This window comes from Chlamydotis macqueenii, chromosome 21 (genome assembly GCF_036417535.1).
Source record: "Chlamydotis macqueenii isolate bChlMac1 chromosome 21, bChlMac1.mat, whole genome shotgun sequence".
Lineage (NCBI taxonomy): Eukaryota > Metazoa > Chordata > Aves > Otidiformes > Otididae > Chlamydotis > Chlamydotis macqueenii.
In genome coordinates, this window is record NC_141576.1 from 3,271,989 (window position 1) to 3,290,081 (window position 18,093).

The window sequence follows — 18,093 nt, forward strand, 5'->3', positions numbered from 1 at the left end:
TTTAAATGAGAGCATGCAGAGTGAAGGAAAGATGCATTTTACTTGAAGCATACTTTGCACAAAATGATTTGCTATAAAAGTGTGATTCTTTAATGTCAGAAATCAAGTTCATTTTCAACAGTAGTGTTTATCTCACAAGAGGAATAGTTGAGAATGAATGTGACAAGGGAGAAAAAGTAATTTTCCCATGTGGTCCTACAACCCTTGCTGCATTAAACTCCCAAGAGATCTAAAACATTTTTTCACTTGACACACGTTACTTGACATAGTTTAAGGCATTAAATACGCTACACAGATGAAATACCAGCTGTACCTATGTCAGGCAGCAAGGGAGAGCACGAGGTCCTGGCTGTTGGTGTAAACGCACAGAAGCTGACGTTGCAGAGTTTGGCTTAAAGAAACCAAACCCTCGCACTCCCAGCCTAGCTGGAGAGTTGAAGGTGAATCCAGCAACAAAAAAGAAATCCCTTAAGCACACTAATAGTGCTGTTTGGTTTTTTTTGGTCTTACCGTAGAGCCAAGGCTCTACACACACACATACAGATATACATATACATTTAAAAAATTGGTACATTATTTTCCTTGTATAAAGTGATGCATCCTGAATAGCTCTGCTAACTTGTCAGCTCCATACTGGAAAAGGACAGACGGAGAACCAGACACTTGTGTGTCTGTGAAAACACACCGTTTTCACCTGGTTCCTCTTACTTCTGTCAGAAGGTTGGTGTGGCTCTTCAACACCCCTCCTGTCAAGGAAGGTCAAGCAGCTTATGCTGAGCAAAGAGCTCCTGGGTGATGCCGTAGACGTCGCAGATATAGGGTAAGGCCTCACCCAGCATAGCAACGGCCTCCTCGGGCGTGCCCACGTTCATGATTTCAAGGAAGGCGTTCCGCGATGGCAGCGTGCAGAAGGCCACCGTGGCAGCCTTACGAACGACCCAGGGGTGGTAGTTAGCCAGGGAAGCGTTGTAGGAGTCCGTGCAGATGACAGACGTCCGGGAGTCCTCCTGGCCGGTTCTCAGCCCCTCCAGGAAGAGCTGCAGCCAGCGCAGGGCTCTGTGCAGGCGCAGGACGGTGCGGCAGCCAGAGTCCGGTCGCCCCGATCGCTTCTGGATATCCACCAGCCCGTTGGCCAGCTCGTACTCCACCATGGACTGCAGCGACACGTACTTCTCCCGCTGCTCGCCGCGGCAGTACTCCTCCATGATCTGCACCTTGGCCACCGCGTCCTTGGAGACGAAGGAGAAGATGGCGCCCAGGCTGTGCAGGAACCTACGCGGGGGGGGGGGGGGGGAGACAACGCTTCTCGCGTTAAGCCGGCGGCAACCGGGTGCCGGGGGGCGCGGCCGCCGAGGGCACTCACCGGATGAGCCCCCGCCAGCCGCACAGGTAGGGGCCCAGCAGCACCTCCCGCCGCTCCGTCACGCACGTCCGGAAGGCGGCCAGCACCTCCCGCAGGCTGAACGCGCCCGCCATGCCCCCGCGCCGCCGCCGTCGCCCCGCGCCCGCCCAATGCGCGGCGGCCGCTTCACGCCTGCGCGGTGGCGCCGAGGAGCGGGCGCGGTGCGGAGGTGAGAGCGGGAGGGAGGCCGGGCCCGGTGCGGGGCGGCGGGGGTGCCCGCGGGGTGGGGGGGTGCCCGGCTTCGCTGCTGGAGCGGCCCGGGGTCGGGGACGGGCGGGAGCGCTGGGCCTGGGCCCTGCCTGCACCTCTCGCGGGTTTTCCGTGGCGCGGGCGGCAGGGCTTCCGGTCAGCGCTGGGATCCTGCGCGGGGTGGATAAATAAATCAATAAATCAATACCGCCCGCCCGCCGTGGAGCAGGAGCCCTTTCCCTGCCGTCCCCGCTGCAAACTGGGCCGCGTTTCCTGGTTATCAAATTGCGACAGGGGTTATCGAAGCCAGACAGGCCTGGATTTCCACGGTGCCCTGACGCGTGTTTTCCTTCTTCCCTCTAGGAAGAAGCTGGGCCTCTGCTTAAGTCTTCTCGTCCTGAAAACTACTTGAAATGGCAGCTGTAGAAATGGCTGGATCTTCTCTTCATTTTATGGCACCTGTCAGACTGTTTCTGAGATGATTTACTGTGCAGTTTGAGAGTTAGAGTCCGTTAACATGCCTGAAATAAAAGTCACTCCCCTGGGTAAGTCCAACCTGAAATCCTGCCATAGAAACACTGGAAAAGTTTGGAATTTAGAATTCAGAGTAACAGGTGTCGGGCTGCTGGAGACAGACGCGCCCTTCCGCCCCGCAGAAGCTGCCCGTGGTGGTGCGCTGCAGTGCGTTACCGCTGCGCAGCGTCCTAGCTCGGTTCCTGTCGGCGTGCCCCCGTCCTCCTGTTGTCCTTCGGGCGAGTGAGACTCAAACAGTCTGACAGCTCAGTTTTGGTTACAGGAGTCATAATTGCGTACTGGTAAAGGTGCTGCAGTGTTGCATGGTATAGGTAGAGTATTATTTTGCTTAACAGTGCTAGAGAGCCACAAGAAGGAAATTTTTATCTTTTTAATTTTTTATGAGTTGCACAGAAACTCTTGAGTTACGTTTTATGTACTGAGAGGGCAGAGGGTGCGTTCAGCAGGAGAACTGCTTTATCCTGATGGATAGGTTTCTGTTTCGGAATGCACTTAACTAGAGCTTAACGAAGGCCTGTGCTTTCACTGAGCCCTGGGAATTTTTGAGTTTCATGCTGATCCTTCCCAGATAAGAGATTTTTTTTTTTTCGCTCTTAACTGAAACTGTGCAGCTGCGATTGCACAGTAGCGGGCAGAGAATAAACGTGCCCTACATCTGAACTGCTTATGGGTTTGGACGCAGTGCGACGTTTACTGCAGTTTTGCAGCTGCTGCTGGAAGTTCCTCTCGTGAGCTCAGGGAGCGGGTCGGTTCACATTTCCTTACCCTCTAGCAGATCTCCCTGCTCGGAAGAAAGGATGGAGCCTTTTCCTGCATCAGAAGAGGGCTAGGGCTGTTGAAGAAAGTTTATGTGGACCTTTAAATGCTTTTCTCTTGAAGTGATTGTAAATATTCCCAGAGATGTCTTACTTGTCTTTCTTTTGCTTGGGTCCAGGAGCTGGCCAGGATGTGGGGCGCAGCTGTATCCTGGTGTCTATTGCCGGGAAAAACGTAATGCTTGACTGCGGGATGCACATGGGCTACAACGATGACGTGAGTACAGTGGAGAAGCCCAGCTGTTGTGTAGAGGCACCTTCAAGGTGCACCTGCCTTGATGGTAGTGCCGCCATCCAGCTGGCCGATCTTTCCCCTGGGTTGTGGACTCCAAATGATTATTAACCAAGCTGTGAATGCTCCATTCCTGGTGGTTTTGGCCTTTTTGTATTTCGCACGGACAAGTATCTTCTATGCTTTAAAGCATTAATCCCATCGTTAGCTAGGCTGCTCTTGACATGATGCTTGGGTTTGGGCAGTTAATTACTTGTGGGGTCCACACCACACACCCCTGATGCTTTAGAGAGAGAGAACTAGGAAATGCTCCTGCTGTTTGGTCACCTGATACTAGTAGGAAAGGAATAGTAGCAAAAATATTCTGTGAGATAGAGTTAAAGCGTGACAGAGAGCAAATGTGCAGTTACAGAAAAGGTTTTGAGGCTTTCTGCCTTAATGCCTGTGGGTAAGCTAAAGCACTTTGGTCACCTGTTTTACTTTGAAGATAAACTTGGCTGTCACTTATTTATTCACAAGGTCAGTTTCCCTGCCTGTCCTCTGGCAGCCCTCCCATCCTTTTTGACACTTTCTGCACGTAAATTCTGGTGGATTGCAGCGTGTTTCCAGTGTTTTGGGTGGTTCACACCGTTGTTTTGTTGGATCAGTAACGCAGCATTAACTGGCTTTATTTCGTAACTGTTTTTTCACATCTTTGCAGAGGCGCTTTCCTGACTTCTCTTACATCACTCAGAATGGCAGGCTGACTGACTTTCTAGACTGCGTCATCATCAGGTGAGGAAGCTTCCTTCCTTGTCAGAGCTCAAACGGGAAACAGGAACGCTTTGTGTCCTGCCCCTAGCAACCCAAACGCGTTCTAAGTCCGTCCTTCATATTTTGGCTCGTTCCTCTGTGTCACGCAGTGCTTTAAAAATCTGAAGCAAGATCTGAGAAGCAGGCAAGCTGAATTCCTGTGCAGCATCTCCGTTCTCCTTTGTGTCACTTTCTCCTTTGCAGCCACTTTCACCTGGACCACTGTGGAGCTTTACCGTATTTCAGTGAAATGGTGGGTTACGACGGGCCCATTTACATGACGCATCCTACCAAGGCCATCTGTCCCATCCTCTTGGAGGACTACAGGAAAATAACTGTAGATAAGAAAGGGGAAACAAACTTCTTCACGTCCCAAATGATTAAAGACTGCATGAAAAAAGTGGTTGCTGTGCATCTTCACCAGACAGTTCAGGTAAGTGATCATTTCTGCGTACTTTTGGATCACAACAACTGGATCGATGTAGAAGGGAGAGCAATTTTGGTTTGTTTTTTTTTTTTTTTTTTTAAATGTTTGCACTACTGCAGTGTCTGCCTGTTCGTGCAGGTGGACGAGGAGCTGGAGATCAAGGCATACTACGCGGGCCACGTGCTAGGAGCAGCCATGTTCCAGATTAAGGTTGGCTGCGAGTCAGTTGTGTACACTGTAAGTACGGACAGCGATGTTCAGAGATACCGACAGCACCTTTCAATGGCCTCTCCCGTTACCTTGGGAACATTAACGGACTTCTCTTCTTCCATTAGGGTGATTACAACATGACACCAGACAGACATTTAGGGTAAGTGGGAAGCTGAGTTTCTTTGAGCTGTATATATTTCTGACAGGAAGCTTCTGTTAATACGAGGGGCTTATCAGCACTGATTCTTCATTAGCAGGCTGGAACATTTAATGGTGTCTTTGCTGGGAAGATAAATTCAGTTTTGAGTTGTGAGAATGAACAGATTCACATTGATTCTTCCAGATAGACTTTAATATAATTGTCTTCTGAATACTCGTATTAATCTATTTTTAAGGATGTGTAATAATTGAGTGTAGACATTTGAAATATTTTACTGTCATGGTATCTCCTAAATGTATTTACTTTCTAAGAGAGTGCCAGGCACAGACTTCAATGTTCATTTTACTTTTACTGGCATATATGAGAGACTTGTAATATTTGTGCTATTTAGAATAATATTTTAATGCATTTAAAACAAGTCGTAGACTGGAGAAGAATTGCTTTCAAAATGGGTAGTCTCTATTCTGAGCTGGGTTAATTTAAAGAAAACATGGCTTGCAAAGAGAGGGGTCCTGGTGACCTTGGGCAAGCCGGTGCACGTCCGTGTACCTGTTTTCCTGTCTGCAAATGGAGACAGTGACGTTCTCCACCCATCTTTGAGACCTGCAGATCAGAAACACCAGATACCATCTCTTAATTTGATTGTGTGGGTTTTTTTTTTAAATTCCTTCTGTTTCAGTGCTGCCTGGATTGATAAGTGTCGCCCAGATTTATTAATAACTGAATCCACCTATGCCACAACTATCAGAGATTCCAAACGCTGCAGAGAAAGAGACTTCTTGAAGAAGGTTCATGAGACTGTAGAAAGAGGAGGGAAGGTACGACGTTTTGACAGTTCAAGTGATGTGTTCTTACCTCTGTGAAGCTCTTGTTGGCTCTGTAGTGCTTTGTAACTATTATTTAACTTGGGCACCTGTGCATGACCACTGCCTCAAACTGGAGGCATTTTTATATTTCTCCATCTGTACTTTGAAAGAGAGAATATTAAACACTCAAACTGTGCCAAGAAGAAAGCCAAACTATGAGTTCATGAGACAGTAAGGGATGGGGCATCCACCGCCTCTCTGGGCAGCCTGTTCCAGTGTTCTACCACCCTCATGATAAAAAAATTTTTTCCTAATATCCAGTCTAAATCTACCTCTCTCTATTTTGAAACCATCACCCCTTGTCCTGTTGCAGCAGGCCCTACTGAACAGCCTCCCCCCACCTTTCCTGCAGCCCCCTTTGGGCACTGGAAGACCGCTATCAGGTCTCCCCGGAGCCTCCTCTTCTCCAGGCTGAACAGCCCCAGCTCTCTCAGCCCGGCCTCACAGGAGAGGTGCTCCAGCCCCCTGATCATCTTCGTGGCCTTGTTTTCGTATTATTCAGAAGAGAGCAGAACTGAACATATTGACAAGCCAGAGACTTCTCTCAGTGTGTACGAGCTGAGGTCTTAGCCGCGTGGATAGGTGCTTGTCAGATACCAGCGCCTTTCATTCCAGAGCTGTAGAACACCACATTCCTGTGGAAGGAAAGGTCAGCAGAGTATCAGAAAGCAAGAGGGAGCTCAGGGACTTGTTCGGAAGTGATAGTGCTGCAGTGCCATGCACGTGTGTTTCACAGACTGTAAACCACACCTCCATTGCAGGTTCTTATCCCCGTGTTTGCCCTTGGACGTGCCCAGGAACTTTGCATTTTATTGGAAACTTTCTGGTGAGTGCAGTCTCTTCTGTGCCTGTACCACGTCCTTTCTGTCCTCTTCGGGTTGTGGTCCTGGCAGGTTTCTAGGATTCTTTCATGTTTGTTTGCTACAGATATTCCTCTGCATCTCAGCCCGTGCTGGCAGTTGCAGAATGACTTATTTCCCACTGCTCCTGACTAAGCAGTAAGCTAATAATTTTCTTTTCTGGAGTCATTCTCCGCTGCTCCCCCAAACAGAGAGAACTGTCCTCCAAAACGTTTGATTGCATCTGTGCCACATTGTAAAACTGTTGTTGTGGGTGGAGGAGGATGAACAAATATTAAACTTACGTATAAGCATTGTGTGGAAGTGTTTTTGTTAACACCAAGTGATACTGCCTTTAATTATTTCCCGTAGCACTGTGATTAACGTTTGTAATGGAGGGAAGTTGTCTGTAGTGGGTGAGGAGAATTGACCTGAGTTTCACGTTGTAGTAAGTTAATGCATAGTGGGGTAGTATTGTCGTAACACTGATTGAATAGCTCGGTGAGAGTAAAGAATCTTTGGAGACTACGTAGGTTCATGGACTGTCACATGGATAGCCAGGATCCTAATTTGGTGCTCAGAGGTCTCTGGAATGCTTCTTTCTACAGGGAAAGAATGAACTTGAAGGCTCCAATTTATTTTTCCACGGGACTGACGGAGAAGGCCAATCATTATTACAAGCTCTTCATCACCTGGACTAATCAGAAAATTCGGAAAACATTTGTGCAGAGGAACATGTTTGAATTCAAGCACATCAAAGCCTTTGACCGGGCCTTTGCGGACAATCCAGGGCCCATGGTAAGTGGGCATTAACGAGGTCGTAGAGCGGATGGGTAGGTTCTGGGAGCTGGTTTTGTACTACTCTGTCCCGAAGCACCCTCTGCCCCATCAATAGCAGCATCCCATCTGAAACTCTTTTGTGGCCAGGCCATCTGAATGCTTTTATCTGTGTAACTATTAAAGATATTTCTGTCTTTATTTCACTAAAGGTAAAAGCCCTGAAGAAAATTTTAAAAATTCCCTGTTTCTGTAATCTATAACTCTGGACTTAGTTCACACCATAATTTTTACAGTATATTCTTTTAACTTAAATCAAGAGACAGCTCCTTTACAACACAGTCTCTTCCTGCAGGTTTTATTTCTGACTGGTTTATCAGCAGCTGAAAGAGGAATCTGTCGAGCATGACAGTATCATTATAAAACCATTCAAAGTTTTTATCAGACACAGGAATTGCCTAAAACAGTAGTTCAGCTTATGAGAAAATCAGACAACATAAGAAAAATAAAATAGTGAAAATTCCCATTAGAGCTTTGATGTAGCAAATGCGCTGTAATATGTGTTAGTGGGCGCTCTCCACAGTTCTAGGGTATTTATAGATTATAAGTAATGGGAAAACCTCTGTGTTCCGTGGTGATTCTTGGGACATTTTTGATTTTTAGGTTGTGTTTGCAACGCCTGGTATGCTTCATGCAGGACAGTCCCTTCAGATCTTCAGGAAATGGGCAGGAAATGAAAAGAACATGGTAAGAAACTCTGTTTCCTTGAGCGATGTTTTGTGTTACTGCGATAGAGGTACTGAGACAGTCGTAAGAACAAAGGTTGCGGGGAAGCTTTTCCTGAGCATCTCGGGCTACGTGACATGAGTCCTCTCGTGAACCAGCCCAGGCAGAGCTCTTTCAAGCTCTGAATTTTCTTTGCCATGTGTGACAGGGCCAGCAGAGGAGGTACATGTCTCAGGAGGCTGTGGGAGATTTTATTTTCAAAAGTGTTTTCATTAATTGGAAGCTACTTCGAAGACACTTGTAACTACTATTAATTCTTATACGTAAGATGGGAAGAACACAGATTTTTGTCAGCATTATGCTTTTGTGGCTATTTTTGTGTATTTTAACTGTAGCTATGCTACACACAGTCCACGTGCAGAGTCTGTAGATTCCTCTGGTTTCTTTCTCAGGTCATCATGCCCGGCTACTGTGTGCAGGGAACTGTAGGCCATAAGATTCTGAGTGGACAGCGCAAGCTGGAAATGGAAGGAAGGCAAATAGTAAGTTTTATTTTCAAGAGGTAGAATCATCTGGGGGAGCTCTTTGGAACTTGAGGTGGTAGTTAAGACACTGTGTACAACATTAAAAATACCCGAGTAGATTTTATTTGGAGTTGGACTAGGTTTTTTTCCCCCCTTTTGCACTGGTGTCTCTCTTTCTGCCTTAAGACTTTGTCAGGGGTGTATTTATAATGTTTAATAAGTAGGCACGGTTAGTCAGGTAAAAATGACAGGTTTTTAGGCAGATGGAGATATTAAAATGGATACCAGCTGCCCTTCAGTATCGCTTGGTTTTGGCAAATGTGTGACAAGTACTGTGCTCTGATACTGGACAGTTTGATCCTGTAAGTTATTGAAAGCTGTTCTGTACAGCATCCTCTTCAGTACCTACTGCAAAGCGGCGCTCTCTCCAACTTCATTTTCCTGTTCAGGTGTTCTGCTTCCGTCTTTAAACTGAATACAGAGGAGTCTGGGTCTTTCTGTGTGCCGTACAAGCTGCGTTGAGCCAAAGCCATTCCTGACTCACACAGCCTGTGCTTTCTGTTCCCCTCAGCTGGAAGTGAAGATGCAGGTGGAGTACATGTCCTTCAGTGCCCACGCTGATGCCAAGGGAATCATGCAGCTGATTCGCCAGGCGGAGCCGCGAAACGTTCTCCTGGTCCACGGGGAAGCAAAGAAAATGGAGTTTCTGAAGCAGAAAATAGAACAGGAATTTCGTACGTATAGTGTTGGTAGCGAAGAGGGAACGGCAGTAGAAGGAAGGAGTTAAAGTTCACATACTCGATGCACTGGACCTCAGCACAGAGTCAGGCATAATGCAGTTAATGTAGTTTACAGGACCAGTCACCCTCAGGAAACTGGTATCCGTAATGTATCTTGACATGTTACACCTGGTTAATTTTCATGCCCATTCAGACTTGAGGTAAAAGTTGATGTGTTTGTATTGTTACAGTTCAGCACTTACCAAATTTATATTAATTTAGACTCTTAAATGCTGAGGCAGGCAGGGTACATCTGAAACTGTAAGTCAGCAACTTCTGTTGTGGGGAGTGAGCTCCAGGGGAAAAAAAATAAATTCCTTGGAAACAGCTGACTCTTAAATGATGAGTGGAGAAAGCCTAGAATTCACATTGGACGGTTACTGACTGCCTGCGGATTTCTGTGCCGTAATTTGTCTTCAACAGGAGGGTTCAGGCAGTTTTGCGGCAGTCTGTTATCTTTTTACCTCTCCCAAGGAGTTAAGGCTAGCCGGGCTCACAGGGGCTGGCCAGTGGGGTTCTGATTGTTCTGTTCTGGTGCGGCTGTTAGCCGTAAGCCTGAGCAGTTCTGCTTTTCAGCCGCTTTCAAAGCCCTGGTATTAAGTTTCAGCAGGTTGTTATTAAACTTCGCTTCCTGTCCTGAACGGCTGCAGCGGGCTTCTGCCAGAATCCCAGCACATCTGCTCCAGGGGTGCCTGCGCGCTGCGTGCGGGTGAAGCGGCGATCCGGGGTGGGAGCTGCTGACCGCGGCTGTTTGCGTTGCAGATGTCAGCTGCTACATGCCCGCGAATGGGGAGACCACGACGATATTCACCAATCCCAGCATTCCGGTCGACATATCCCTGGGACTCTTGAAGAGAGAGACAGCAATAGGTAACCCATTTGCAACCAGTAAGTTAATCTTTTGGGCTCTGCTGCTCTGGTATAGAACTGGTATTAGGTGGAAATAGCGCAGGGCCGTTTGTAGCAGTGGTGACTTACAGCAGCGCTTCCTGTACAGCAGGTGTTAGCAGCACGTAGTGGCTGAGAGCGCTTCCTGCGAAGTGAAGCGGTGCTACGCGGTGAGTGTACATTCAGTAAACACAAACACACACACGCTACCTTGCTTGCTACTCATTGCTCATTCACTGCGAAAACAGAAATCCATGTATGCTTTTACTAGCAAGTGTGTGAAAGCTGGAATTACTGTTTTATAAACCAAAGGCAAAAAAAAAAATCTTAACAGCTCTCGAATCAGGAAGTGAGGCATGTTCTCTGTTACTATGCAGGGTTTCTTAGGTGTCTAGAGCACCGATAGTGATTTAAGCACCGTGTACTTTAACAGACAGAACAAAGATACAAAATCTCTGAACCTCAGTAGGGATTCAGAAATCAAATCTAGTAAGTGCTGTAGCAGTCATCTTGTGTGAAAAGTAAGCACGTTATCATTAACCACGTTGTCTTTCTCTTCCCTTGGCCTTGCTTTAGGTCTCTCGCCAGATGTCAAGAAGCCAAAGCTGATGCACGGCACACTAATGATGAAGGATAACGTAAGTACAGAAGTTCTTTTGTCTTCTGCTCAAGTGTGTTGTCACCATTTGTAAATGAGGTCTGGGCGAACAAGAACTAAAATAAAGGGAGGCAGTCCTGGTTTTTGGCAGGAGCCCAGTAACGGCGTACCTGGGAAGATTAATCTGCAAGGCAGACTCTTCAGCTTGTCAGTTGTCATGACTGATAGCCCTTCGCTAGTCCCACAACTCGGAATTAGTATCTTGCTATTCACAAGCAGGGTGGAGTGGTGGTGGAATTTCTACCGATCAGTCTCATGAATGTTGATGGATGGAGTCTCAGGAAACGGATAAATTTGAAGAGCTGCTTCTGTTTGAAGTCTTTTGTAGGTTTTTGCCTTGGCCCCCTGCAACTTACTGAGTGCAGCTACAGCGATTCTGAGGCGGCTGTGGTTTTCAGCCTGTGAATCCAAGATGTTTCTGATTCACTGTGCCCGTAAAAATCAAAAGAATCAAGAAGCAACCTGTTGGTAGACCTCAGTTTGTTGGACAAGGATGGAAAGGTGCCAAGGGAGTTCTTACTCTGGAACCTCATGTTTGTATTTAAACAGATCGAAACCGACTTCCATTCAGAGAGCATCTTTAATTTTGGGAAATAAAGAACTGGTATTATTACATAGGTGGACATTTTGTCATTGTTTCCCCTCCAGCTTTGCTGTCCATCACACACTCATGGCTGGCTGTTACTGCTGGCAGTAGTAACTGAAAAGTGCTGAGACATTTCAGAGTTTGAATGGGAATGATTTTTATCTGCTGGGCTTTTGCAGCTGACCACAGAGGAGGAATAAAACTTCAGAAAGTGCAAAGAAATAGCTTATAATGAATTTGTCCTTTTTCTCTGCAGAGCTTCCGTCTGGTTTCTCCTGAGCAGGCGCTGAAGGAGCTGGGCCTTGCAGAACATCAGTTGCGGTTCACCTGCCGTGTCCACATTCAGGATCCTCGGAAAGAACACGAGACGGTGCTGCGCGTCTACAACCATCTCAAAGGGCGAGTCCGTGCTTAGCTGTGTTTGCTGTTTTCCCCTTTACGGATAGACTTAAGCCTGTAATTCTTAACATAGGTAGTACAAGCGCCTCCTCCTTTCTGCCCTTCTGGGCCAGCCCCAGAGTTAGTAAAAGAAAAATTCTCTGCAGCACAGAAGACAGAACTGCTCTAGATTCAGCCCACGTAGTTAACGTAACCAGAGCAGCAGTTACGCTGCGGTAGCAGCTCGTGTCTGCCCTACTGCAGTGTTGTTCCTGGTGGTTTGTTGCTGTCACTGCTGCTTCTAGCTGATGTTAGTACAATTGTTGGACTGCGACCATCAACCGTAGCGTCAAGGCACCCCTTAAAGTATTCAAAAGCCAGCAGCAAATGAACCTTAAAAGCTGGTTTCTTCCTCTAGGCATCTGGTTGATTTTGCAAGTAGTCCTTTGCTTAGAGGAATAAATAGAGTGGAGCTGCAGCCATCATGAAAGCCAGAAATAAATTCTGTAGGAAATCCCACGTGATCAATATAAGCACTGAAATAAGCAATCTATGACTTACCTACATTCTCCCTGCCGTGGGCCGTGGGTGCTGGCTCAGACGCAGCTAAGAGCAGTAACAGCGTGCTGGTGTTGGGGGTGACCCACCCTTCAGCTTGTACACACGTCCCAGCACAAATAAATCGCCTGTCTTCTTTCTTGCCAGGGTCCTGAAAGATTACTCGGTGCAGCATCTCCCTGACGGCTCCATCACAGTGGAGTCCATTCTGATCCAAGCCACAGCGCACTCAGAGGATCAAGGAACCAAAGTTCTGCTCGTATCCTGGACTTACCAGGTGGGAATGCTTGAAAACGGACTTCTCCTTAGCTCCTTACACTCCAAAACTGCCCCGCAATTGGGCTGCTGCTGGTTGTGAACTGGTTTGACTGGAGGAAGATGAGGTGTCACCAGCATTGTCTTTACCATTTTAGGTTTAGCACAAATCATTTTACAGGAGCTGTTCTGAGTCCGTTTTCTCTGGGCCCCCTCAACTCAAGACAAGTGATCTGGAGTAATTACACTTACTGGAATTGCAATTAATTACAGTTCTGCTTGTGTTTTGAGGAGATTGTATTGCAGGAGTTTAGAACCTGGATAGTACAGAGTGTGGAGGTGTTCTGTATTGCATTTCTCAGGTGTAAAACTTCAACCAGCAAGGTGGCAAACACCGAACTGTGTAAGAGCAGACACAGTCACTGTGGTTTCCTTTCCAAAGGACACTTCCTGTGGCTGTGTTTTTTTAATGCTTTCTTCACAGCAAGGAACTGCCTTCTTGAGCACAAAGCAAAAAAAGCCAAAACCAATAGTTCTTTATTCTTTCTTTCAAGAAAAATGGTAATTTTCCTCAAACGAAACACCTCAGCTCCTGACACACCTACTTCGACAAATGCCAGTTTACACTGGTATTTTGAAAGAATTGTGCTGATGGGATTTTCCATTTTTGAACACTGCTAACAAGATTGTTGCTGGGTCACATAATTATTTCAGTTTGTTTCCAGGTACCAGAGTCAAACTGATTGCCCCAAATGAGAAAGCCAAGTGGAAGATTGCTTTCAACCTGTTTCTTTTTATTCTCTGTAGGATGAAGAGCTGGGCAGCTATCTCACCTCACTTTTGAAAAAAGGACTGCCACAGGGTACAGCGTGAGCCACAGCATGGTGTTTCAAAGAGATGGCGATTTTATTTTGTTTACATTGTTGATATTTCCTTCTAGTTCTGTTTTAATAAAGGAATTAGAGTGTTTCTCCAATGCTGCAGTGACCGTGTATCAATCATTTAGCAGCACTGCCATCTTCTCCCGTTGGACCCTGCCCGCGGAGGCGTTACAGCCCGAGGAAAAACCGCTGAGCTGCTTGCACAGGAAGGTAGAGGAGACTCTGCGATAGTCTCCTCCCACAGCTCCTGGCCCTTGCACCCTCCACAGGCCTGTTTCACACAGAGTAACTGTCTGGACGGTATCGAGGCGTTAGAGTTTGTTCCCAAAAATAAGCGGAAGCCAGAGCCGTGCACTGAGCCCGCGCTCCTGCGCTGAGCTCGTTCCCGGACGCGGTGCGTGGGACAGAGCAGCTGTGCACAGGCGCAGGAACGGAGGAGCAGCCCCGCACGGTGCCAAAGAGGGGAGATAAGCACAGGCCCAGGGGCTCACAACAGGGAGCCTTAAAGCCTCACCAGTAACATGCAAAATACACGGACAGGGATGGACAGCCAGGGACAAATGGGCAGGGATGGACAGACAGAGAAGGACAGACAGACTGACAGGGACAGATAGATAGACAGAGACGGACAGACAGGGATGGTCAGACAGCTAGCTAGGGAAGGACAGACAGATGGACAGGGACAGACAGACGGACAACCAGGGCCGGCCGGACAGACAGCCAGCCAGGGACAGACAGACAATGGATGGACAGACAGACGGATGGGCAGGGACGGACAGACAGCCAGCCAGGGAAGGACAGACAGACGGACAGGGACAGACGGACAGCCAGCCAGGGAAGGACAGACGGACAACCAGGGCTGGACGGACAGACAGCCAGCCAGGGACAGACAGACAGCCAGGGAAGGACGGGCAGACGGACGGGCAGGGACGGACAGACAGACAGCCAGGGACAGACAGACGGACAGGGATGGACAGACGGACAGCCAGACAGCCTGGGAAGGACGGACAGGGACAGACAGACAGACAGGGAATGGATGGACAGACGGACGGGCAGGGACGGACAGACAGACGGACAGGGACAGACGGACGGGCAGGGACGGATGGACAGACGGACAGCCTGGGAAGGACGGACAGGGACAACCAGGGACAGACAGACGGACAGACAGGGAATGGATGGACAGACGGACAGGCAGGGACGGACAGACAGCCAGCCAGGGACAGACGGACAGGGACAGCCAGCCAGGGAAGGACAGACGGACAACCAGGGCTGGATGGACAGACAGCCAGCCAGGGACAGACAGACGGGCGGGCGGGCAGGGACAGACAGACAGACAGGGACAGACAGACAGGGATGGACGGACGGACAGCCAGCCAGCCTGGGAAGGACGGACAGGGACAGACAGACGGACAGACAGGGACGGACAGCCAGCCAGGGAAGGACAGACAGGCGGACAGGGACAGACGGACAACCAGGGCTGGACGGACAGACAGCCAGCCAGGGACAGACGGACAACCAGGGCTGGACAGACGGACAGCCAGGGAATGGATGGACAAACGGACGGGCAGGGACGGACAGACAGACAGCCAGGGAAGGACAGACAGACGGACAGCCAGCCAGGGACAGACAGACGGACAGACAGGGACGGACCAACAGCCAGCCAGGGACAGACAGACAGGGAATGGATGGACAGACAGACGGACGGGCAGGGACGGACAGACCAGACGGACAGGGACAGACAGACAGGGATGGACGGACAGACAGGGAATGGATGGACAGGCAGACAGATGTGCAGGGATGGACAGACAGCCACCCAGGGAAGGACAGGGACAGACGGACAACCAGGGCTGGACGGACAGCCAGCCAGGGATGGACGGGCAGACAGGGACGGATGGACGGACAGACAGAGAGGGAATGGAGGGACAGACAGCCAGGGACAGACAGACGGACAGGGATGGACGGACAGGGAATGGATGGACAGACAGACGGGCAGGGACGGACGGACAGCCAGCCAGGGACGGACAGACAGATGGACAGACGGACAACTAGGGACGGACGGACAGGGATGGACAGCCAGCCAGCCAGGGATGGACAGACAGACGGACAGCCAGGCAGGGACAGACAGACAGCCTGGGAAGGACGGACAGGGACAATCAGGGAAAGACAGACGGACAGCCAGGGACAGATGCAGAGGGATGGACAGACGGAGAGGGACAGACAGACAGGGAATGGATGGATAGACAGACGGATGGGCAGGGACGGACGGACAGCCAGCCAGGGACAGACAGATGGACAGGGACAGACAGACAGGGATGGACGGACAGGGAATGGATGGACAGACAGACGCGCAGGGACAGACAGACAGCCAGGGAAGGACCGACGGACAGACAACCAGGGACGGACAGTCGGACAGCCAGCCAGACGGACAGGGACAGAGAGAGGGACAGACAGAGAAGGACAGACAGACAACCAGGGCTGGACGGACGGACAGACAGGGAATGGATGGACAGACAGACGGATGGGCAGGGACGGACAGACAGCCAGCCAGGGAAGGACAGACAGACGGACAGGGAATGGATGGACAGCCAGCCAGGGACAGACGGACAGGGACAGCCAGCCAGGGAAGGACAGACGGACAACCAGGGCTGGACGGACAGACAGCCAGCCAGGGACAGACAGACAGCCAGGGAAGGACAGACAGACGGACGGGCAGGGACGGACAGCCAGCCAGGGAAGGACAGACAGACGGACAGGGACAGACAGACGGACAGGGACAGACAGACAGGGATGGATGGACGGACAGACAGACAGCCTGGGAAGGACAGACAGGGACGGACAGCCAGCCAGGGAAGGACAGACAGACGGACAGGGACAGACGGACAACCAGGGCTGGACAGACGGACAGCCAGACAGCCTGGGAAGGACGGACAGGGACAGATGGACAGCCAGCCAGGGACAGACGGACGGGCAGGGACGGATGGACAGCCGGACAGCCGGACAGACAGACAGCCTGGGAAGGACGGACAGGGACAACCAGGGACAGACAGATGGACAGACAGGTAATGGATGGACAGACGGACGGGCAGGGACAGACAGACAGCCAGCCAGGGAAGGACAGACGGACAACCAGGGCTGGACGGACAGCCAGCCAGCCAGGGACAGACAGACAGACGGACGGGCAGGGACAGACAGACAGCCAGGGACAGACAGACGGACAGGGACAGATGGACAACCAGGGCTGGACAGACGGACACCCAGCCAGGGACAGACAGACGGACAGACAGGGAATGGATGGACAAACGGACGGGCAGGGACGGACAGACAGACAGCCAGGGCTGGACGGATGGACAGCCAGCCAGGGACAGACAGACGGACAGACAGGGACGGCCAGACAGACAGGGAATGGATGGACACACAGACGGACGGGCAGGGACGGACAGACAGCCAGCCAGGGAAGGACAGACAGACGGACAGGGACAGACGGACAGCCAGCCAGGGACAGACAGACGGACAGACAGGGATGGACGGACAGACAGGGAATGGATGGACGGACAGACGGACAGGCAGGGACCGACAGACAGCCACCCAGGGAAGGACAGACAGACGGACAGGGACAGACGGACAACCAGGGCTGGACAGACGGACAGACAGACAGGGATGGACGGACAGACAGATGTGCAGGGATGGACAGACAGCCACCCAGGGAAGGACAGGGACAGACGGACAACCAGGGCTGGACGGACAGCCAGCCAGGGACAGATGGACGGACAGGGACAGACGGACGGACAGACAGGGACGGATGGACGGACAGACAGAGAGGGAATGGATGGACAGACAGCCAGGGACAGACAGACGGACAGGGATGGACGGACAGGGAATGGATGGACAGACAGACGGGCAGGGACGGACGGACAGCCAGCCAGGGACGGACAGACAGATGGACAGGGACAGACGGACAACTAGGGACGGACGGACAGGGATGGACAGCCAGACAGCCAGGGATGGACAGACAGACGGACAGCCAGGGACAGATGGACAGCCAGGCAGGGACAGACAGACAGCCTGGGAAGGACGGACAGGGACAATCAGGGAAAGACAGATGGACAGCCGGCTGCCCGGAGGAAAAGAGGCTAGGAAAGATCGTAGCAGGCACGGTTGTTGCTGCACGAGAAGTGCCTGCTCCGGAGGCTTCTTGCGAGCAGCGCTAAAAGCACGCGAACATCGCGTTTCTGTGCTTTCCTGAACAGCTTGCGCTGGGACAGTTACAGCCGTGTTTTGCAAGCTGTCCGGGGTTCTGAGGCACTAAAAGTGCGGATGTGTGGCGACTGTGCAAGACGAGAACCGGCTGCTCTGAAAGCCCTTCCTGCTCTTCACGTACGCTTTCTAGCAGCTCTACGGACACACACGCGTCAGCCTCTTCACTGTCCTACACAGCTAGCACGCTGGCAGTTAAACCAATGCGTGGGCTGACCCCTCTGGGTAGGAATCAATGTGCGCTATAGAAAAAGACCGGAGACTGGAAGAACAAGTGCCCTGAGCGCCAAAGGAACGCTAGATGGCGCAACAATCAAGGGAAAACGGTAGCTCACGTGGATGAAGAAAATTGACTAGCCGCCC

General features: G+C 50.5%; 2 protein-coding genes across 3 annotated transcripts; one reads left to right on the forward strand and one right to left on the reverse strand.

Annotated features, from left to right (window-relative positions):
• Nucleotides 1–484: 484 nt before the first annotated feature.
• On the reverse strand, nt 485–1,497 carry CPTP (ceramide-1-phosphate transfer protein). The gene is made up of 2 exons (XM_086764445.1): nt 1,364–1,497; nt 485–1,272 (listed from the first exon to the last, which is right to left on the reverse strand). Exons 1-2 carry the CDS (start codon nt 1,474–1,476, stop codon nt 750–752), a joined length of 636 nt encoding a protein of 211 aa, XP_086620571.1. The 5' UTR covers nt 1,477–1,497; the 3' UTR covers nt 485–749.
• INTS11 (integrator complex subunit 11) lies at nt 1,319–13,566 on the forward strand. Of its 2 annotated transcripts, none has more exons than XM_086764443.1 (18): nt 1,319–1,389; nt 1,955–2,136; nt 3,060–3,157; nt 3,873–3,946; nt 4,169–4,397; nt 4,530–4,628; nt 4,727–4,761; nt 5,441–5,579; nt 6,389–6,453; nt 7,075–7,264; nt 7,907–7,990; nt 8,422–8,511; nt 9,065–9,227; nt 10,035–10,142; nt 10,737–10,798; nt 11,661–11,803; nt 12,488–12,617; nt 13,403–13,566. In XM_086764443.1, the coding sequence occupies exons 2-18, from the start codon at nt 2,109–2,111 to the stop codon at nt 13,466–13,468; spliced, it is 1,803 nt and encodes a 600-aa protein (XP_086620569.1). In that variant the 5' UTR covers nt 1,319–1,389; nt 1,955–2,108; the 3' UTR covers nt 13,469–13,566. The 2 variants fall into 2 exon arrangements, with proteins under 2 accessions (XP_086620569.1, XP_086620570.1); XM_086764444.1 differs by lacking the exon at nt 1,319–1,389 and adding an exon at nt 1,502–1,571.
• Nucleotides 13,567–18,093: the final 4,527 nt, after the last annotated feature.